This window comes from Rhinoraja longicauda, chromosome 6 (assembly GCF_053455715.1).
Source record: "Rhinoraja longicauda isolate Sanriku21f chromosome 6, sRhiLon1.1, whole genome shotgun sequence".
NCBI lineage: Eukaryota > Metazoa > Chordata > Chondrichthyes > Rajiformes > Arhynchobatidae > Rhinoraja > Rhinoraja longicauda.
This window is the reverse complement of record NC_135958.1, coordinates 37,902,283-37,926,145: the sequence shown is the minus strand read 5'-3', so window position 1 is coordinate 37,926,145 and position 23,863 is coordinate 37,902,283. Positions and strand designations below refer to the sequence as shown.

Genomic DNA, 23,863 nt, shown 5'->3' with positions numbered 1-23,863 from the left:
GATTTTCAATTGCTTTAGTGATATGGCAACTGTTTCACCTCATCATAGTTGAAGACTCCGAGCTGTAGACGAACCATTGTTACAACTGCACTCGTGAAGGTTCTGTAGGCGGACAGGTTCAAACCCAGGACTAGGTTACACTGAGGAAGAGAAGGAACAGCCTTGGTTTTATTCTGTAATAATGTTAGTGACATAACAAAGAAGGGACAGATAGACCATTTGAGTTGTGAATTCACTCGTATGTTCTGATAACTTTTTTTGGTAAGGGTAATTGTAATAAAATATTTTTCTACAGTATTAACAACTTGAATGTATATGGCTCCTTTAGGCAGCAAAAGCATCCCCCATTTATACTGCACAGGAGTGCAACCAAGCAAAGTTTCACATGTGATCAGAAGCTTAAACAAAGAAATAATTTGAAGAGCAACTTGAGAGAGACATAGGGAGGACTTTCCAGGCTTTAGGTCTCTGTGTTTATGGCACAGATGGTGATGCAAATAAAATATTAAGATATCTCAAAGGGATGTAGGATGGCAGGAGGGGTTGGAGACAGGGGGTGGAGACAGGGGGTGGAGACAGGGGGTGGAGACAGCGGGTGGAGACAGGGCATGGAGGCAGGGCATGGAGGCAGTGGATGGAGACAAGGGGATGGGGGCAAGGGGATGGAGGCCAGGGGGATGGAGGCCAGGGGGCGGGGCCCGGGGGCGGGGCCAGGGGGTGGAGGCAAGGGCATGGAGGCAAGGGGATGGGGCAAGGGGGTGGAGACAGGGGGTGGAGACAGGGGGTGGAGACAGGGGGTGGAGACAGCGGGTGGAGACAGGGCATGGAGACAGGGCATGGAGACAGGGCATGGAGACAAGGGGATGGGGGCCAGGGGGATGGAGGCCAGGGGGCGGGGCCCGGGGGCGGGGCCGGGGGGTGGAGGCAAGGGCATGGAGGCAAGGGGATGGGGCAAGGGGGTGGAGACAGGGGGTGGAGACAGGGGGTGGAGACAGGGGGTGGAGACAGCGGGTGGAGACAGGGCATGGAGACAGGGCATGGAGACAGGGCATGGAGACAAGGGGATGGGGGCCAGGGGGATGGAGGCCAGGGGGCGGGGCCCGGGGGCGGGGCCGGGGGGTGGAGGCAAGGGCATGGAGGCAAGGGAGAACGGTGGAGATACCAGTTTGCTTACTATGGAAGAGTAGCTCACGAGCAACACCAGCATGATGAGCAGAAGTCCCAGAAGATTACCCCAGGCTCTCTCCAGGGAAGAAGTAATTAAGTGCATCTTAGGATTCAAATGCAGCAGACTCCAGAATTTGACGGTCGCGAGTAAGACCAGGAAAGCAATCACGTAGCCAAGGGCAGCGTCAGTAATTGCAGTCTCATAGAAGTTGATGAACCTGGAAGTAACCACGTACACCATCAGTTTACCGATATAATGATTATGAAGACAAATGTTTTATCATTAAATCAACAGTAAACCTTTATCTTTTTGCAGTTATGTGAATTCATGATCAAATTGGTACACCTGCATCCAAAGGTTTTGTAACCCATGTTACAGTTTTAGGACATTTTTAAACCACCATTTCATAGCCTATGGAAGTGTATAAAACCATGAGGGGTGAGAATAGGTAGGGAGTCTAAAGCTAAAGGGAATAGGTTTAAGGTGAGAGGAATGATTTCAAAGGTACTTAAAGGGGCAGCTATTTCCTCAAAGAGCGTGGTGGCTAAGTGGAACGAGCTGCAGAGAAAGTGATAGGAAGGAACTGCAGATGCTGGTTTACATCAAAGAAAGACACAAAATACTGGAGTAACTCAGCGGGACACCCATTCCTTCTCTCCAGAGATGCTGCCTGTCCTGCTGAGTTACTCCAGCATTCTGTGTCTGTCTGCAGAGACAGTGAGTTGGGTAGGATTATGAGAATATGAGCTGCTAGAGGAGGCAGTGAGGGTGGACACTTTTAGGACATGGATGGGAAAAGTTTGTAAGGACAAAGATGAAGGTGCAGGCAAGTGGAACTAGTTTGGTCAAGCAACTTGTTTAGAGTAGATGGGTTGGACCAAAGAGCTACTTCCCATGCTATTTAGCTCTATACTTTTTTTTCACTGCTAATGAGTAAATCCATTCTCCAGCTAATGAGCTGATGAGCCTGCAGACGCTGGAATCTGGAGCAACAACGAACTGCTGGAGGAACTCAGCAGGTCAAGCAGCATCAGTGGGTGGAAAGGATGGCTCCACGTTTCCAGTTGAAATTCTGAGAGTGGAAAGCGGAGACCGCCAGTATAAAGAGGAGAGGGAGAGATTGGGGCAGGATGGTGGTATGGGGAAAGGGACAATGTGGAAGGACAGGAGGAGGGTTGGAATGAGGGGTGTGGGGAGAGGGTTACCGAAAATGTGAAAATTCAACGATCGGACAACTGGGTTGTAGGCTGCCCAGGTACAGACCATAGTTAAACACAATGCATTGAATTTGATTGATAAAGATTCCAGGGGAGATGTTTCCTTTCCCAAAAAAAAAGCCTGACATTTTTGAGAGATATTGCAGAAAGCACCATGCCCAGTTACTCTGCCACTGGGGCTGTGGCCTCAACACGTGCCGATCAAATGATCACTTTGTGAAGATCCAGGAGAAATCTCATCTATATACTAAAACTCTTGTTTGTTTGTTTGATTGTTCCTGAACTAAAGCCAAAACGGTACATGATAGCGCGACAGTTTTGGTCCACCTTACTCACCGTCGTCCCTTTGGTGCAAATGGAAGAAGTTTCATTGAAATCGGTGTTATATTTTTTAAGTTATTCACATTTTAAAGTTTAAATCTATCTCCTAGGGAGGGAGGGGGACGGGGGAGGAGGGAGGATAAGGGGGGGGTTGAGGGGGATGGAGTGGGGGGAGGGGAAGGGGAGGGGGAGGGAGGAGGGGAGGGAGGAGGGGAGGGGAGGGAGGAAGGCAGGTGGAGGGATGGAGAGGGGGGAGGGGAGAGGAGAGGGGGCAGGAGAGGGTGCTGCACTAATGCAGGAGAGGTTTCAGCCCAATGGGTCCACTTGGTCTAATATTGACTGAAAAACTCATTCAGCTCTGGAAACCCTGCCACAAAATCAGCTCCTGAGCTGGTGGGGATTAAATGGTATTTGTGGTCTTAAGATTCACTGCCATTCCTGGAATGTATTCCCTGTGAAAGTTAAAGGTTTACTGTATTAAGAGATATCACCATGATGAAACACCTGCAGTTTATAAATTAAAGTTGGCAGAGTTTAGTTTAGAGATACAGTGCAGAAACAGGCCCTTCGGCCCAACGGGTCCACGCTGACCAGCGATCCCCACACACTAGCTCTACCCTACACGCACTAGGGACAATTTACACTTATACCAAGCCAATTAACCTACAAACCTGCAAGTCGTTGGAGTGTAGGATGAAACCAAAGATCTCGGAGAAAACCAAAGCGGTCATGGGGAGAACGTACAAACTCCGTACAGACAGCACCCGTACATATTGGTTTAAAAAACCATCCCATATACATTCCAGGAAATCCTCCTCAACATCTCCAAGTTTGCGCATGGGTGGCAGTGTAAGCTGCGATGAGGATGCTATGAGGCTGCAGGGTGACTTGGATAGGTCGGGTGAGTGGGCTGATGCATGACAGTTGCAGTATAATGTGGATAAATGTGAGGTTATCCACTGGTGGCAAGAACAGGAAGGCAGATTATCATCTGAATGGTGTCAGATTAGGAAAAGGGGAGGTGCAACAAGACCTGGGTGTGCTTGTACATCAGTCACTGCAGGCACAGCAGGCAGTGAAGAAAGCTAATAGCATGTTGGACTTCACTGCGAGAGGATTTGAATTTAGAAGCAAGGAGGTCCTACTGCAGTTGTACAGGGCCCTGGTGAGACCGCACCTTCCTAATTTGAGGAAGGACATTATTGCTATTGAGGGAGTGCAGCAGGTTAATTACCGGGATGGCGGGACTGACATATGATGAAAGAATGGGTCGACTGGGCTTGTATTCACTGGAATTTAGAAGGGTGAGAGGGGATCTTATAGAAACATAAAAAGTTCTTAAGGTATTGGACAGGCTAAATGCAAGAAAATTGTTCCCGATGTTGGGGCATGGTATATCAAATTAATTGTACAGAGTTTCTCTCATGATTTTGACAAAGTGTTTTAACTGGCTCAATAAAGTGGGTTGATATTTAAAACAGAAGTTATTCAGACACCTGACTAACAAATAAATGTAAAACCAGAAGCAGCTGGAAGTTAATGTGGATGATTAAACATTTATTATCTGCAAATCTCATTCTCCACATGACGATCAAACATTTTTATCAATTGGGTTGAATTGGAAGTCACTGTTTTGCAACTGCCATACACATTTCAGTGTTGAATAACATGAGAGCCTTGATGCAGGAGAAAATATTACTTCAAGGATTATTTTACAACCATTTGTTCTCAGAGGAGCAAGGTAATAGGTGTTCTATCCTTCGTCAATCAGGAATGAGATTTCTCTTTTTTAAAATAAATATAATCAGGTATTTTGTTCTTGACCAAGTGCTTATTCTCACCTAACTTCCATGAGAGACAATGTGTAAAAGGCATTATCGCTGCCAACAGCAATTTTAAAATTAAATGGCACCAATAGTCACATCACCAAACAGAAGGTAATGCTAGATTAGATTCAGGACTCAAATTCAAAACTTTCATGGCCAACAATCACACTACAAGGCTTTCAACTTCGACAACACGGGAAGTATGCTCCAGTATTTACAGGAACTTGATAAATAACCCAGTCACCTGTCCCGATTCTGGAGGTAGTCCCCAATAACTCTAGCTCCAATCACTGCTCGTTTTATATATAGTCCAAATGCACTCCAGCTGCACAGTATAATGGCCACGTCAATCAGGTTCCATTTGTTCCAGAAATACTTCAGCCTTTTTTGTTTCAGCTGTTTTCCCTGAGAACGGAGATAAGATGTGAGGTTAAAGGCAACGTTGTATTTTATCTTTGTTTTAGTATACTCCATTTCTAACTACAGATGCTCCTCGACTTACGATGCTTCGACTTACGATATTTCGACTTTACGATGGTGCAAAAGCGATACACATTCAGTAGAAACAGTACTTCCAATTTTGAATTTTGATCTTTTCCCGGGCTAGCAATATGTGTTTTTGACTTACGATATTTTTGATTTACGATGGGTTTATCGGGACGTAACCCCATTGTAAAGTCAAGGAGCACCTGTATACACAATGTGTAGGAAAGAACTGCAAATGCCTGTTTACACCGAAGATAGACACAAAATGCAGGAGTAACAGGCAGCATCGCTGGAGAGAAGGAATGGGTGATGCTACGGGTCAAAATTGAAGAGTCTCAACAAGGCTCACGACCCAACACATCACCCATTCCTTCCCTCCAGAGATGCAGCCTGTCCCACTAAGTTACTCAAACATTTTGTGTCTATCTTCTAACGCTACACACTTCAGTTGCCTTCATCAGTTATAATTGATCTGAGTTTAATTGATCAGAATTAATCTCATTCCAGTGCCTTTGTTTGTCAATGTGATAAACCTTCTGTTTGTTCGGTTGATCAATGAAACATTTTACTAAACTGGACAGGTGCACAAGGTTGCAAAGCTCTGCAGAAATTGTCCAGGTACTAATTTGCCTCGTTAATAGACAATAGGTGCAGGAGAAGGCCATTCGGCCCTTCGAGTCAGCACCGCCATTCAATGTCATCATGGCTGATCATTCTCAATCAGTACCCCGTTCCTGCCTTCTCCCCATACCCCCTGACTCTGCTATCCTTAAGAGCTCTATCTAGCTCTCTCTTGAATGTCTTCAGAGAATTGGCCTCCACTGCCCTCTGAGGCAGAGAATTCCACAGATTCACAACTCTCTGACTAAAAAAGTTTTTCCTCATCTCTGTTCTAAATGGCCTACCCCTTATTCTTAAACTGTGGCCTCTGGTTCTGGACTCCCCCAACATTGGGAACATGTTTCCTGCCTCTAACGTGTCCAACCCCTTAATAATTTTATACGTTTCGATAAGATCCCCTCTCATCCTTCTAAATTCCAGTGTATACAAACCTAGTCGCTCCAGTCTTTCAACATATGACAGTCCCGCCATTCCGGGAATTAACCTAGTAAACCTATGCTGCACGCCCTCAATAGCAAGAATATCCTTCCTCAAATTTGGAGACCAAAACTGCACACAGTAGGTGCGGTCTCACTAGGGCCCTGTACAACTGCAGAAGGACCTCTTTGCTCCTATACTCAACTCCTCTCTAACTAGAGAGCGGTAAATGCACTGTACATACAAGGGAGCTCCCGTAACATCATTACATTCAAACGTCGAATGTATGTTCATATCTTTGTTCCTATCAACAACAGGACTAGTTTCCCCTCTCCACTTCTAGTCATTGTTCTTTTTTATCCATTGCGTGTGCTTATAATGTAATTCATTTTGGAGGGATATAGTTTGTATATTTTCTGACATGGACAAAATTGACTTTTGTAAAAATGGAACCCATTTGTTATCCAGGATAGCCTGTAATTAATTTTAGATATGGGTTAAAGGAATTATGATCCGAGTGCAATGTTCATTTATTTTAGTTTCTTACAGGGAAGCTCAGGGATTTACCTGCTGTGATGTGCAGTTTTAAAGTAAAGTAGTCTCCCCTTCACCACATTGGCACTTGGCAAAAAATACTTCTCATGTTGTAAACATAAGAAGCGACAATTTTCAAGTCATAGCACTAGGGTTGCCAACTTCCTCACTCCCAAATACGGGACAAGGTGACGTCACCGCCCCACGCCCCACGTGACCTCACCCAGCCAGCAGCCACATGCCCCCGCTCCGCAAAGGGCCAAATGGCCTCCTCCTGCACCTATTTTCTATGTTTCTATGTTTCTGTCAAGGCTCAGACACATTGTTCACAGCAGTTCTTTTAATTCAATACAGGACTGAGTTAGTGGCAGCAACAGCCCAGGAACCAGCCTGTCCCACACTGCCAGGCATCTAGAAAATGGTTTGCCCGGTCACTCAAAGTCCACGGAGTCCCAGTAATTGCCATTAAACAACACATAAAATTCATTGAATAGAACCCAAAACCTTTGAAACCATTAATTCCTTGTTTTCAAAAGTTTTTTGAATGATTGAAAATGATCAGGGTTGTGCAAACGTTGGAGTAATTTGCAGATCATTGCACTTTGGACTCTGCCAGTAATTCATCTGCCCTTTCCCCTCTCTGACCCCAGGCTGACAAGGACCAATGCTTCCAGCTGGTCGCTCAACTTGAAAGGTCTCAGGACCCACCATGCAAACGTTATGGTATAATGGAAACTAACATTAAGAGCTGGAAGTTACCCTCTCTGTTAATATAGAAACGTATCATAGGTTTGTATAATTTTTCAATATTAATGCTTGGCGCATTTAGACAATAATATTACAGTGTGTAATTTCCAGAAGATTATCTCAATTCAATTTTAAAATGTTTTGCTAATCATTCCACCTACCTGCATGACCATATAATAAATAACCACAAGCATAAAGACAATTTGTGCCCCTATAACGGAAGGATAATTTCTGTCAACGTAGTGGTACAACCGGATGATCTCCTTCTCCATATTGCCAAAAAAGACACCTGAGGAGAGACGTTTACAACTGCTGAGGATTTACCACAGAACAAAACATGACCATATACAGTAGTTCACATTGAGATCGCAGTACAGACACCAGGCTGTGCTGTTGTCTACTCTCATGTGCAGTAGTTTTAATTACATGCACAGCTTTATATTCTCCCACCACTTGATATGCTCAGTTCTCCCTCTGGTGTCATCTTAACAACTGCATCAAAGCAAAATATATTTGTCCCTTACCAATAGCTTTCATCTCCAGCATCAGCGTGACTACGCAAAACAGATTTACATTGGCATTGTAGACCGTAAACTCTATAAAGATGGCTCTGGTGTACATATCAACCCAGCCATTGTCTTTCAGATACGCAATAACTCTGCAGGAAAAAGAAAGTAAAACACTAGATTTCATCTTGATTTTTAGATAAGAGGAGGAAACAAACACTCTAATGGAAAAGTCTGCAAATATACATCAAAATACAAAGTTCCTGATACAAATGACGCCTGTGGTTCTTTTAAGAAGATGGCTGCTGTAGCTGTGGAGATGCTTTCTGCAAGGTGTGTACCAACAGAATCAGTTCTGGTTCTAACATTATCCATAAATGAACAGTCTTACAATAGACAATAGACAATAGGTGCAGGAGGAGGCCATTCGGCCCTTCGAGCCAGCACCGCCATTCAATGTGATCATGGCTGATCATTCTCAATCAGTACCCCGTTCCTGCCTTCTCCCCATACCCCCTTACTCCGCTATCCTTAAGAGCTCTATCAAGCTCTCTCTTGAATGCATTCAGAGAATTGGCCTCCACTGCCTTCTGAGGCAGAGAATTCCACAGATTCACAACTCTCTGACTGAATTTTTCCTCAACTCTCTGACTGAATTTTTCCTCATCTCAGTTCTAAATGGCCTACCCCTTATTCTTAAACTGTGGCCCCTTGTTCTGGACTCCCCCAACATTGGGAACATGTTTCCTGCCTCTAACGTGTCCAACCCCTTAATAATCTTATACGTTTTGATAAGTGTGTGTAGGATAGTGTTAATGTGCGGGGATCGCTGGGCGGTGCGGAATTGGTGGGCCGAAAAGGCCTGTTTCCGCGCTGTATCTGAAATATGAAAATAAAATAAATAAATAAATAAATAAGATCCCCTCTCATCCTTCTAAATTCCAGTGTATACAAGCCTAGTCGCTCCAGTCTTTCAACATTTGACAGTCCCGCCATTCCGGGAATTAACTTAGTGAACCTACGCTGCACGCCCTCAATAGCAAGACCTACGCTGCACGCCTTAGGGCAACTTGTCTAGTCTTCTTCATGACTAATTATGTGGTGAAGATATTTAAATGCAGCAGATTCCATCCGAAATGAGCATATTCAAGGTGGAAGGATTATAAATGAATAAATGAATGTTTAAAGACCTTTACTGAAAATCTTACCTCACAAAGGAATAGTAACTAAAACTATAAAACTTGAGACAGAGAAAGAGGTCATGAAATGGTTTCAGTTTAGCAACCAAAAACAGAAAGGTTTTGTAGAAACAATGATGTTTGCAGATGTTGGTTAATACACAAAAGGACACAAAGTGCTGGAGTAACCCAGCAGGTCAGGCAGCATCTCTGAAGAACATGGATAGTTGACATTTCAGGTGGAGACACTTCATCAGTCATCAGTCCACAGATGTTGCCTGACCAACTGAGATTCTCCAGCAGTTGGTTTTTTTGTTGAAAAAATAATTTTTTGGACTGCTATCAACTAGAATTTGAAAATCCCCCAATCTTTGATGACAATAAGGTAAGCAAATGATTACCTGATGTTTACAGATATGACATAATTTCCATCACTGAGGTCTTAAAGACAAAATCCCATTATTATCCTTACTATTTTTAATTACCTGGATGCAGTTTTGAATTCTGTTCCCAGCTCAGCTACATAGCCACCTCCTCGATAAACTGCCAGCTTTCCCCAGACAGGATATCCATTCAACCGCACTTCACTCTGATATCGCCAGGAGGAGCCGAGGCCTGAGGGGTCAGTATACACACTAAGGTTTCCAAAGTCCAACATGTATTCATCGCTGTAGGAGTAGGGAGCGCGGCATTCCTTAATACTATCCAGCAATCGAGTTGGCTTAGGACAAGGAGCTGGTTTCACTCTCAGCTGACGTAGGCGAGGACTACCGATCAGCTTTGAATTCCCATCTGTTATAAATCCTGGTTCAAAAGTACACAGTCATTTTCAGGTCAGTCACAACATTTATTTACAACTAGACCAAGTGGACCCTTTAGGCCAAACCTCTCCTGCATTGGTGCAACAACTTCTCCTCCCCTCCCCCCCCATCAACCCCCCTCCCCCCCCTCCAACCCCCCCTCCAACCCTCCTCCAACCCCCCCTCCCCCCTACTCCCCTCCTCCCTACCCCCTCTCCTCCCCCTCCCTCCTCCACTCCCCTCCCCCTCCCTCCCCCCTCCCTCTCCCTCCCCTCCCCCTTTCCCCTCCCCCCTACTCCATCCCCCTCAAACCCCCTTATCATCCTCCCTCCCTCCACCCCCTCCCTCCCTCCACCCCCCTCCCTCCCTCCACCCCCCTCCCTCCCCCTCCCAAAGGAACGACGGTGAGTAAGGTGGGCCCAAAATGTTCGCACTATCATGTACCATTTTGGCTGTAGTTCAGGAACAAACAAACAAACAAGAGGTTTAGTATATAGATTGCCACCTGATAGTCTGTGACTGGACTGAACATTTTTCAGATGCATCCATTGCCATTTTGGGATTTGCAGGGTACATATTAAAGTAACTTTTTAAGTATCATGAAGAAATACCAGAGAACATTTTCAAAGTTTCTAGAACCCATACACTCCCCCAAAAATATTTGCGCATTACTCAACATAGAAATAAATAAAGTCCTTGTAGAAGGCAATACAGAATCTCGTTCACAAACCATCTTTGGAAATCAAAGGACCAAGGTAAAAGTTCTGTAGGGAGAAACTGCAGAAACCGAAGATAGACACAAAGAGCTGGAGTAATACAACGGGTCAGACAGCGACTCTGGAGAAAAGGAATAGGTGACGTTTTGGGTTAAGACCCTTCTTCAGTCTGAGAGTCACTACAGCTGAGTTACTCCAGCTTTTTGTGTCTATCTAAGGTAACAATTCTTTTCTTTATCACACGTGAAATATTATTTTAACACTTACCTTCATAAGCTCCATATAGATTCGGTAATAAGATTTCTTCAGACCAATCGTAAAAGTCATTGACAGTTACTGAACCATTGAACTTCTTGGTAAAACTATCATTGAGAGCTTTGTTTAAATAAAACGAATGAGGACTTCGTTCTCCATAGGCAATAATCGACAATGATACCAGAAATAGCACATGTGCTAAAATAAAGAAGAAATGCATAAGAAATAGTTTTACCTCTGCCCTATTTTTGCCACATTGGCCACAACGATAAATAAGCCACATGTATCTGTGGCTTGCACGCTAAAGTACCAAAATAAAGCAAGGCAGCCCGACTTCATGTTACAGCTTTTAAGGTCATGGGAACTTGCCCTTACAAAATTTATAAATCATCCCAGAATAAAATTTGAACTCATGGAATTTATGCAATCGAAAGTAAAAATGTTTTTCCTCTCACGTTTCCTGATATTGGTGCAGATGACACGACTTCCCATTACAGAAAATCACGATATGGTCAGTTTTCTAGGAATACAACTTTTCCTCCCACAAGCAAGGGTCGCTTGTGTTGTTTTTTTTTTACTCAGGTATCAGCTGTATCTCAGATAGACACAAAATGCTGGAGTAACTCAGCGGGTCAGGCAGCATCTCGGGAGAGAAGGAATGGGTGACGTTTCGGGTCAAGACCCTTCTTCAGACTGATGTCAGGGGAGGGGGCGGGACAAAGATAGGATGTAGTTGGAGACAGGAAGACAGTGGGAGAACTGGGAAGGGGGAGGGGAAAGAGAGAAACAGAGGAACTATCTGAAGTTAGAGAAGTCAATGTTCATACCGCTGGGCTGCAAGCTGCCCAAGCGAAATATGAGATGCTGTTCCTCCAATTTGCGCTGGGCCCTCACTCTGTATAACTCACTAAATCTATTTTACTCATTGGATCTTCATAACAAAGAGTGAAACAATGGCAAAACAGCTGGTGGAAGTAGCAAAAGTTGGGTCACAGCATCATAAAGTTTTTGAAGTGCGATGTGCAAAGCCTTTCTGCACTATATATATATCATTAAGAATTAGCTACTATAGTACTTTATGAATAAGAACTATTTTCATACAATTTACACAGTTCTAATTTATAAGAATAATACATTTCAGAATTTATAAAATTTAAAAAATACAATTATACTTTTACTTTTTTCCTGATTTTTTTCTACAACCAGTCTCTAAAGGAAAACTTTGTTCTCACTAAATTTGAAAAATAGCTGATGCTGAGTTTCAGGAGCTACAAGCTGCTGTTAACATTGTATGCATCAGGCTCTGTAGGTTGAAGTTGCTTCCCTCTCTCTCTCTCTCCTGCTCCCCTCCCCCCTTGCTCTCTCTCTCTGTCAAATGTTTCTATCTGACCATCTTTGCTCTCCTCACATGTTTTTCACAATATCATAGATGCCTCTTTCCTACATCCTCATTTTTTCCTTCTTTCTTTTACTGTAAGCCATTTTGTATATTCATCACCTACCTTTCAATATTCATCTACTCCTATGTACTCCCTGATTGCTCCAGGTATCAAACATACACTCTAGCTTAATCAGGAAGTAGAACACCTAAGGGGCTGACACACGTATTATATATTTTTTAAATCATTACATTTGTGGATACGTACAATGGTGGCAACCTCAATTCAGTGGTAATGGAAATTTGGATTTTAGAAGGTGCTGTCTTTCCGATTAATCTTAAACTAATGTCCTTTCCACTCAGTTGGATGTGAAACATCAGAGAACATTGCAAAGAAAAAGCACCAAGATCATCCCATGGCCAGGACATTTTATCTGCGACTAATATCAAATAAAGTATTCATCATTCATTCTGAAAATTGGTATGTTTTCCAAAATATTATATTGTTTGAAGGACATTGTCCAGGCCAATATTTATCTATCAATAAACAAAAAAATCATTTGGTTGTTGTACAAATTGATGTCTTTTTTTGTTTTGCAATGTTAACTATACTTTAAAGGTCTAAATTGGTAAATGGATTTGGAACACCACATGTCATTGAATGTACAATATGAAATGGAAAATCTTTCATCTTATTGGCTACTAAATTATTAATGTCACTATTGGCCTACAATTTCCAGTTCATGTCTGTCTTTTTTCATTGAATATGTTGACGTAATTGAACTTCTCAAAGAACTCCCCTTGGATCTTTCTACCAATTTTCTGATCTATGTCCCTTAGTCACTGACCTCAATGGTAAGGTTAATTAGTCTAAACAGCTCATAATTTTACACACCTCAATTAAATCTTTAATCTGTCTGCCTTCCTCCAGTCTAACCAATCTCTCCTCATTATAAAAATTCCCAGGTGCTGAAATGTTCGTGAACTCTACAGTGCTCTGACACCCTTCATGTGATGTGCTTTTCTGAAATATACATAGTATGTTGGCTGTGGTCTAATTAGTTTTATACAGTTCCAAAATAAATGCCTTGCTCTTACATTCTATGCCTTGAACAATGAGGAATAAATTAGAAACATGGAAACATTGAATACAGAAGGAGTAGGCCATTCAGCCCTTTGAGCCAGCACCGCCATTCAATATGATCATGGCTGATCATCCAAAACCAGTATCCTGTTCCGGCTTTTTCCCCATATCCCTTGATTCCTTTAGCCCTAAGAGCTAAATCTAACTCTCTCTAGAAAATAACCCGTGATTTGGCCTCCACTGCCTTCTGTGGCAGAGAATTCCACAGATTCACAACTCTCTGGGTGAAAAAGTTTTTCCTCATCTCAGTCCTAAATGGCCTGCCCCTTATTCTTAAACTGTGACTCCTGGTTCTGGAATCCCCCAACATCAGGAACATTTTTCCTGTATCTAGCCGGTCCAATCCCTTAAGAATTTTATGTTTCCATAAGATCCCCTCTCATCCTTCTAAATTCCAGTGAATACAAGCCCAGTCATCCCATTCTTTCATCTTATCTTATATGTCCACAAATGGCTTCTTCTGTGGTACCTTCAGAGATGTAAGGATATGTTGAAAATGATATATGTTGCAATGTGGGACAGGTTTGTGGAACAGGTTTAAATAGACCAATAATCAGAGATGAAAATAACATCAATTTCTTACCACTATTGGCCTGTACCAGTTTACTTTCATCCTGCCACTGATTAGAGCATTGTGTGTATAGAACAACACTCTGTTTTTAGACAGCAATATATAAAAATAAATATACATACCAATTATGTTTTTCAACAAGCAATACAATTTCTTTTCTTTCATGTGCAGTGCTTTCAGTTCCTCCACATTTTTCAATGATGGTGGTTGGTAAATAGTACTATCACTTCTGTTGGGACTGGGAGTCAACGTGTCATGTGTATCATCTAATAAAACATTTCACATGTAAACAGGCTTCAAAGTTGCCAATGATACATATTTCATACTGAGACATAGATACGGGAATTGACATAAATATGATATTCATTTCAGTTTATTCTTACATCTTTTGTGCGCTAGGAATGTGTACATGGCATAGAACATAGAATGGTACAGAACGGGGACAGGCCATTCAGCCCAGTGCCTGGCCAAACATCATGCCAAGACCAACCTTCCCCCTCTCTCTTCTTGCCCCAACCCCCTTGTCCCCATCCCCCTCCCGCCCCCCCTCCCCGTGCTCCGCTTGGACTCATACCTATTTCTCCTCTCCCCCTACCCTTCCACCTACATTTCATCCTCTAGCTTCACAATTCGCAACTCTTCAATCCGTTGTCTCACATCTTCTGCCATAGAGTCATACGTGGGGTGATACAGTGTGGAAACAGGTCCTTCGGTCCAACTTGCTCACACCGGCCAACATGTTCCAGCTACACTAGTCCCAGCTGCCTGCGCTCAGTCCATATCCCTCCAAACCTGTCCTATCCATGTACCTGTCTAACTGTTTCTTAAACGATGGGATAGTCCCAGCCTCAACTACCTCCTCTGGCAGCTTGTTCCATACACCCACCATCCTTGAGATGAAAAATGTTACCCCCCTGGATTCCTATTAAATCTTTTCCTCTTCACCTTGAACCTATGGTCCTCGAATCCCCTACTCTGGGCAAGAGATTCAGCACATCTATCTGATCTATGCCTCTCATGATTTTGGACACCTCTATAATATCACCCCTCATCCTCCTGCGCTCCAAGGAATAGAGACCCAGCCTACTCAACCTCTCCCTATAGCTCACACCCTCTAGTCCTGGCAACATCCTCGTAAATCTTTTCTGAACCCTTTGTCTTTTTTTGTAAACTAGCCACTGCTGTTCCCTGTTTCTACCAACCGTTGTCTGCCTGCACATAATCCATATCCCTCCATTCCCTGCAGATCCAGGATGCCCAGAGCCTGCCAACTCTGCTCAGGAGCATCTTGTGGACACAATTTCCACAGGTGTAGTCAGCAGGGACAGCAACAGTTTCCCTGACTTCCCGCATTTTGCAGGAGGAACATTGTACCTTTCCACCTGCCCTCACTAGGCTGCACTAAAACCAAGGGGGAGAAACACAACAAACACACACACGACACAGTTGACGGTACCTTGATCTCCTGTCAACCTCTACTCTTTCAGCCTTCTCACCAAAGCCTCTTGAGCCAAAACCTTGCACTTGCCCTCCACACAGCACTTCCTGTCCAGACAGGTTCACTCCCAACATGGCCGCTCCCAAGAGGTGGCTTGGCCAATGAAATAGACTGACTCAACCAAACCAGCGGCTCCCTTTGGACATCTCCCGCTGTGGCTTGTTGGCCGACCAAGTTGATTGGTCATGCTAAACATACAACCAGTTTCATTGTGTAGGAAGGAACTGCAGATGCTGGTTTAAAACGAAGATAGACACAAAAAGCTGGAGTAACTCAGCGGGTCAGTCAGCATCTCCGGAGAAGAGGAATAGGTGACGTTTCGGGTTCTCGATCCGAAACGTCACCTATTCCTTTCCTCTAGAGATGCTGCCTGACCCGCCGAGTTATCAGCAGTTTCATTGTGTTAATTATATTATTATTATAATTTAATACAAATAAATACCAGAACCATCCCTTTGTTTCATGTCATATTCTTTACAGTACTAAGACTTACCTTCGGAAGATAGAAGATGTTTATTGAAATTTTGCTCAGTGTCATTTCTTTCAATTTTTTTGATAATGAGGGCAACAAAAACAGCCACAAGCAAAACCTTAAAGAAGAGACCATTAACGCTGGTTAGTTACAACAGGCCTCAACGTGATTATCCTGAACAATGCACAGACTATGAAGCACAACAAACCTGCATCTGTTCACTAAAACAGAGCCCGCATTCTCATTGCTTTATGTCTGCTTATTGTATTTATCAAAGAATATAGCCAGTGCTAACTACACTGCTGATTATCAGTGTCACCTCTGGCTGTTCTGCACTGTTGGAGCAAGTGCAGAGAGGACCTCTACAGTGAAGGCTGACTTATCTCCATCAATTATCTCCATCAATCAGCACTTGCCACCTAAAGTAAATGAAAAGCTATTCAGTAACATTGTCACCATTCCCTGTAGGTCTTTGCAAATTGAAACCACTGCAGAAAGCATAACCAGTTTATAGAATCATAGCATTTACCAGAATAATTGATCTTATTAGTGACAGAGCAGGCTTGATGGGCTGAATGGCCTACTCCTGCTCCTGTTACGTATACTCGTTTGTTTGCATGAATGACACCACAAATATGTCAGGACACTATGTACAGTATGTTACTGCAGCACTCGAAGGGCACTTTAATACAAGAAAAAGAGCCCAAAGCTTGACCAAACATGGCAGTACTTTTATAAACACTCTTCAATTCTAATTACCAGTGCACTGCCCAAGATTTTCATTGTACTTGAACCTCACTGCACCTGTGCCCTAGGGTGCCAACTGTCCCGTATTAGCCGGGACTTCCTGTATTTTAGGCTAAATTAGTTTGTCCCGTACAGGACCGCCCTTGTCCCATATTAGTAGGGTTGCCAACTTCCTCACTCCCAAATAAGGGACAAAGGGTGACATCACCGCCCCGCGCCCCACATGACCTCACCAAGCTAGCGGCCACGAGCTCCCGCTCCACCAATGGCGGCCGCCTGGCCCGGGTGGGTGAGGTCATGTGGGGCGCGGGGCGGTGACGTCACCTTGTCCCGTATTTGGGAGAGTGGAAGTTGGCAACCCTACCTGTGCGTAGAACAATAAACTCCACTTGATTTGACATGTATACATTATACTGCTTCCATATCTCTGTGGATTTTTTGGTGTGGCGGGAAAGGTTCCAGGGAGGATCATCTTTTGGCTTTCCCCATCATTAGCACGAAATCTGCTCATCTTCTCAAAGTTACATTCAAATCAGGCTTCGCAGAATTTTGGCAACCAAAAATTCTAACATTAAGGAGGAGCTTCCGTCCTTTAATATCAACATATCATCGGTAGTCTGCCTCCCACCAATCATCAAGCTCTCTGCATATGGAAGATAGACACAAAATGCTGGAGTAACTCAGTGGGACAGGCAGCATTTCTGGAGAGAAGGAATGGGTGACTTTTCGAATCAAGATGCTTCTTCAGACTGAGAGTCAGGAGAGAGGGAGACAAAGAGAAATGGACTCATGACATTCCTTGTCTAGAAGGGTCTTGACCCAAAACATCACCTTCTCACCAGAGATGCTGCCCGTCTCTGCTGAGTTACTCCAGAATTTTGTGTCTATATTCGGTTTAAACTAGCATCTGTAGTTCCTTCCTACATATTTTGACTGCTCCAATATGAAATCTCTTCAGGGTTGGCCTACTTTGAAGAAGTTCTCCTCCTCTCTCTGATGAGAATCCTGCAACGCCCTCTCTCGCCGATCCCCCTCTGTGACTGTCGTTTTCACAACTTACTCTTCCAAATCTTTTTGTCTCCCTCTCCCCTGACTCTCAGTCTGGAGAAGAGTCTCGACCCAAAGCCTCATCCATTCCTTCTCTCCAGAGATGCTGCCTGTCCCGCTGAGTTACTCCAGCATTTTGTGCCTATCCTCGGTGTAAACCAGCATCTGCAGTTCCTCTCTGCATAGGGAGTTTATTGTAATTCTAGCTAGCCTCGCTGAACTTGGCAATATTAGCTAGTGGTTCGCCTGGCTCCAAAAGCACTACGATTCTGGCTGTGTTCAACATTCATTACATTGACAGATTAGTTTCCTTCATCGGTTAATTCTTTACCTTTACTGGTTGTATGATCAAAATACTCTCGAGGAAGCTGATGATCATGGACACAAGCCATCGAATGGACTGTTCTTTGCCATAATCAAAACTGTAGAGCATGGTAAAAAATGCAGAGACACCACTTGTCACAAACACCAGGAGCCAGCCAATGTAAACGAACCACCAAGGCAGTCCTTCCAAATGAGAGCCTTTCCTTTCACTTCCAGGCACGGCTTCCCTGTTCAATAGTATACAAACTACTCATGAATGGAATCAACAGCCAAGACAAGGAATAGAAATTACAAAGCACAGTTTATAAATGTAAATATTTGACTCAAGGGTTCTGAAAATTAGGTTAACTTTAAATGTTGAACGTGGACACAAGAGTATAGTTTCGTTTACTTTCGAGATACAGCGTAGAAACGGGCCTTTTGGACAGCCAAGCCCACCCTGACCAACAATCCCCCATACACTACAATCCGACACACTCGGGACAATTTACAGAAGCCAATTAACCTACAAACTTGCACGTCTTTGGAATGTGGAGGAAAACTGGTGCACCCAGAGAAAACCCACACGGTCACAGGGAAAATGTTCAAACTCGATACAGACAGCACCTGTAGTAAGGATCGAACCTGGGTCTCTTGTGCTGTAAGGCAGTGCTGCACCACTGTGCCGCCCACAATTTTAGTTTAGAGACTCCGCTTGCAAACAGGCCCTTCTCCCACCATGTCCACACCAAACATCCATCACCCGTTCACAGTTATTCCATATTAATCTATTTTCTCATCCACCCCGAACACATTAGGGGCAATTTACCAGCGGCCAACAAACCATGTTTTGGGGATGTGGGAGGAAATTGGAGCACCCAGAGCAAACCCACGCTGTCACACGGAGAACGTGCAAACTCCACAAAGACAGCGCCTGAGGTCAGGATCGAAGCTGGGTGCCGTGAGGCAGCAGCTCCACCAGCTGTGCCACCACGATGTCCCACAATTTCCGTTACTCACAAACCAATTATTCAGAATTACTGAACCAACTCGTTGTCACCTTTAAAAATTGCTTTGAACTATGAACATGAAACATTAAGTACTTGAAAAGGTGAACTCTACCCCTGAGTACTGCTGTTGTCATCTTCATCACTGTTATCACCATCTTCAGCCTTCACTGCAGCTTTGATAAAGTGAATCAACTTCTGCACTTGATCCGTGGCGTGAATCTGAGTGTACGGGTTCGGAAATTTCTTCACACCCATCAGTTGCAGCTCAGTCTCCACAAATTGAAGCAAAAGATTCACATAGTGATAGAAGTGCTGCATAATCTGGTCCTTCTGCTTCTCAGAATTGCTGTCAGTGTCTTCATTTTCTTCAGGGTTACGGGCCATTGAATCTCCATCCACATTTTGGCGATCAGGGCAAGAGTCAGCGGAAGAATCATTTTCTGAAAACACAACCATTTCCATTACTTTAGGGATATGTGTCTTACACAGTCCTTCAGTTTATCTGGCTTTCACCCAGAATGAAAATATTTCCATATACTTTCAAAATTTCTGATTATTGAGAATGGGTTACAGCACATTAGATGCTAGCTCTGGAGAGGAGTGGTAGGAATTAGATTCCTCCCAAATAGAATTCTATACTCCAGGTGTTTGGGTTAACACGTCCGATCATTCTGGTGTAAGCTGGACATCATATTTCATTATTATTAAAATCATCACTCACAAAACCTCTTTTCCCTAAGCGAGATATTGTTTTGTTTTTCAACACCACATTCTAACCATGCATCAATTAACATCAGGGCAAGGATCTTAAGGGGCATCTCAACGCTAAGTTACATCGCAGTTGGAAATTCAGTTATTATTGTTAGATGGACACAAAATGCTGGAGTAACTATCCAGAGATGCTGCCTGTTCTGTTGAGTTACTCCAGAATTTTGTGTCCATCTTCGGTGTAAACCAGCATCTAGTTATATTATTGTTCTCTGATGAAATGGATGCAAGAGAACTATGTTGGAGGGAGGACGATTTTCATATCATTGTGGTGGATATGTAGCTTACAAATGTAGCCTCGAAATAGATACGGCTACAGCACCCATACTCTTCAAATCTCAAGACCAACAATATGGACACAGCCCACAAATAATCACACCGATCCTGCTGTGGAACTTAATTATAAGGTTGCACTTGTGCAAACATATAAATTAACATCAAGGCCATGGGGTTGGTGAAGATCATGCCAGCTCTGCAGGGTAGAGCTGTACGTCAGTTCATGGGGTTGGTGAAGATCGTGCCAGCTCTGCAGGGTAGAGCTGTACGTCAGTTCATGGGGTTGGTGAAGATCATGCCAGCTCTGCAGGGTAGAGCTGTACGTCAGTTCATGGGGTTGGTGAAGATCGTGCCAGCTCTGCAGGGAAGAGCTGTAAGTCAGTTCTGCCGCATTGCACCCTCTGGTGAGGAATAGAGCGAGTGAAATTCACAGGAAAACCACTTTGTAAGAACAAAGAAACATGGAAAATTGGTGCAGGAGTAGGCCATTCTGCCCTTCGAGCCAGCACCACCATTCAATACGATCATGGCCGATCCTCCAAAATCAGTACCCCCGTTCCTGCTTTTTCCCTGGTGAATTGTTCAACCTGGCTGACAACAACTTAGGAAACATAGGGGAGTTCATCTCCAGTCCTCCTCAGTCCACCCTGTCCTTCCTTCCCAGTCTAGAGATGGAGAAGCGGCAGAGCCAAGTGATGCTGCTGCCCCCACAGTACCTTGGCAGATGGAGTAGGTCACTGCTCTCATTGAGGCAGTGGAGGAAGCATAGTTTGTGCCTCAGTGTGGTCTCACAGCTCTGCTGGTGCTTCCATTGCAAAATGCTGTTCTTCAAGGGCAGAGGGTTGCTGTCCATCATTAAGTTGATAGCTCCAGGATCGTGCTGACCCAGCTCAAGAGGATGTTAAATGCGGCGGTTGATGATGGAAAATTTATGTATTTGTTACCTTGTGTATTCTGTCTGTGTCTGTACCTATAAGATAATTACTGGCGCGACCAGAAGTTGTTTTGAAAGATCGCTTACTGAAACTGCCTAGGGCACAAGTAATTAACAGGTCTCAGTCAGCTATCTGTTGATTCCTTTTACCCCGAGGGACTTATCAGTTGCCACTGTCTCGACGCTTTTTGGTTTTCAATTAATGTATAAAAGAGGTGTGTTGCAGCATTAGCACGGGGGGGGGGGGGGGGGCTCGTACAGACTCCTGTGCTCTGTATGACTCTGTATGACTCTCTCTCTCTCTCTCAATAAAGTTCATTCAGTTGTACCTCAGTTTTTGTAATAGTCATTTGTTGGAAAATTTCTAACAGCTGATGCGATCCGAAATGTCCTCATGGAGGGGTTCCACTCCTCCATCACAGATGAGGCCCTCACACGTGTCCCCTCTGTATCCCATAGTGCCACTCTTACTCCTCCTCCCCCCAGTCACAACAGGGTTGGAGTCCCCCTAGTCCTCAGCTTTCACCTTCAGCCCTCGCATACAACACATCATCCTCCGACATTTTTGCCACCTCCAACATCTCCACCCCTTTTTGCTTTCCGGAGGTAACGTTCCCTCCGCAACTCCATGGTTCACTCATCCCTTCCCAAGCAAACCACCCCCTCCCCAGGTACCTTCCTCTGGAACCGCAGGAGATGCAACACCTGTCCCTATACCCCTCCCCCCTTGACTCCATCCAGGGACCCTGACATTCCTTTCAGGTGAGGCAGAGGTTCACTTGCACCTCCTCCAACCTCATTTCCTGTTTCTGTTATCTCGGTGTGGGCTCCTATATACCAGTGAGACCCAAGCACAGACTGGGCGATAGTTTGGTTGAACACTTACACTCAGTTCGCCTTAGCCTGCGTAATCTCCCAGTTGCCAAGCACTTCAGCTCCCATTCCCAATACTGACCTTTCTGTCCTGGGCCTCCTCCACTGACAGAGTGAGGCCACAAGCAAATTGGAGGAACAGCACCTCATATTTCGCTTGGGCAGCTTACACTCCAGCGGTACGAACATTGACCTCTCTAACTTCAAGTAACCCCTGCATCCCCTCTCTTCCCCCCACCCCACCCTTGTCATCCTGTTAGTTCCACTGTTTGCATCCTTGTTGTCCTCCGTTATTGCCTCGTCTCCAGCCAAATGTCACCCATCCTCTTCCTCCAGAGTGCTGCCTAACCCACTCAGTTACTCCAGCACTTTGTGTCTATCTTCGGTACAAACCAGCATCTGCAGTTCCTTCCTACACATAAAAGCACATACACAGGCAGTTGTTGATAGACAGACACAAAAAGCTGGAGTAACTCTGCGGGACAGGCCGCATATCTGGAGAGAAGGAATGGGTAACGTTTCGTGTTACGACTCTTCTTCAGAGTCTAAAGAATGGTCCCACCCCTCTACTTTCAGTCTGAAGAAGGGTCTCGATCCGAAACATCATCCATTCCTTCTCTCCAGAGATGCTGCCTGTCCCCCTGAGTTACTCCAGCTTTTTGTGTTTATCCGACACAGTTGTTCATAGACTACAGCTCAGCATTTAACTCCAAGATCCCCTCCAAGCACGTTACCAAGTTCATGGAAACAGGGTCTCTCCACATCCAACTGCAACTGGATCCTCGACTTCCTCATCATCAGAACACAATCAGTTCGAAATGGCACCAATACTTCCTTCCTCCGCTTCTCGTTATTTTCCTTCCAGCCCCACAACTTATTCCCTCTCACAGGCCACTTTTGTTACTTACCAGCAAACTCTGCAGCGGACAATAAATCTACCAGACTTTCTTCGAGTTGTGTGAGGAAGCTGGAGCAAACGACAAAAACCCACGCAACCATGCAGCAAAAAAGCCACACATCCATGCAGCAAAAAGCCACACAGCCATGCAGCATTGGGGATGGGGATTGAACCTGAGGCCCTGAAACTGTGAGACAGCAGCAGAAACTGCTGCACTGCCAGGCAGCGCATGAAGATTAAAAATTTATTAAAGGGCTTGCAGAAGAATTCCATGTTCTTCCTAACCCCACAAGGCAAAGTGGAAGTTTTGATTTGGAAACCGGAATACGAGGAGGCTTTTAAGTCCCTTCAGCCTGTCCTGCTGGTCAATTCAATCACGGTCAAGTGGATCTTGCCTCCCTCAGCACTCTTGGGTCTGCATATTTAATACTCACACCTAACGTGCAGAGGTTTTGAAGTTTCCGTTGTCCATGCCTTATAGCATTTTTGGCCAAGGGTGTTCCAGGTCAGCACTAGCTGCTGTGTGAGTAAGTGCTTCATTATTGCTGTCTAAAGTGGCCTTGTGAAGATTGCAAAAGATAGGCAGATATACTCACCCGTATCTGGAACAGTAGTCCCCTGAGTCTCGGAATCTTCAATTTCATTATAGTGCTGAATAATGTCTGCTATTAAAACCAACAATTTATTCATGTCATCAGTGTTTCTAATATCTTCTTCCAGTGAGGGCATGGCATCTTTCAGTTTTCCTGGCAAACAACTCGCAATCCTTTTGATGTCCTAAAGATTCAGAAAATAAAAGTAACTCCCTCGAGATATAGCTCACAGATTATTTTTTTAATAATTTTACGGTGTGTTAACACTGATGTATAAATATATGGTTCTTGGTGGGCAATGTTATTGTTGGGAAGGGAATAATATTTTGCATTTCAAATCTAATGGCAATATTGAGCACTACAGATTGGGCACAATGCCCCTCAGCCAACAACGAACCATTCTACATTTCCTTGATCAACATCTGCTTTGATCTATCATTTTCACACCTTACCTTTCCATATCTGTAGTTTCCTTCTCCCCTGACTCTCAGTCTGAAGAAGGGACTCGAGCTGAAATGTCACCCATTCCTTCTCTCCAGAGATGTTGCCTGTCCCGTTG

General features: G+C 44.2%; 1 protein-coding gene across 1 annotated transcript in view; it reads right to left on the bottom strand.

The window, feature by feature from the left end:
- The window catches only part of LOC144594714 (polycystin-1-like protein 2), a 97,481-nt gene that overhangs the window by 8,439 nt on the left and 65,179 nt on the right, over nucleotides 1-23,863 (bottom strand). Inside the window, exons 19-30 of the mRNA XM_078401556.1 lie at nucleotides 23,308-23,488; nucleotides 19,075-19,402; nucleotides 17,981-18,200; nucleotides 15,877-15,973; nucleotides 14,008-14,151; nucleotides 10,805-10,990; nucleotides 9,507-9,825; nucleotides 7,862-7,995; nucleotides 7,499-7,626; nucleotides 4,777-4,937; nucleotides 1,175-1,385; nucleotides 39-140 (exon numbers count right to left, since the gene is read on the bottom strand). Coding sequence (XP_078257682.1) covers nucleotides 39-140; nucleotides 1,175-1,385; nucleotides 4,777-4,937; nucleotides 7,499-7,626; nucleotides 7,862-7,995; nucleotides 9,507-9,825; nucleotides 10,805-10,990; nucleotides 14,008-14,151; nucleotides 15,877-15,973; nucleotides 17,981-18,200; nucleotides 19,075-19,402; nucleotides 23,308-23,488 — 2,211 coding nt within the window. The remainder of the gene's footprint in view (nucleotides 1-38; nucleotides 141-1,174; nucleotides 1,386-4,776; nucleotides 4,938-7,498; nucleotides 7,627-7,861; nucleotides 7,996-9,506; nucleotides 9,826-10,804; nucleotides 10,991-14,007; nucleotides 14,152-15,876; nucleotides 15,974-17,980; nucleotides 18,201-19,074; nucleotides 19,403-23,307; nucleotides 23,489-23,863) is intronic.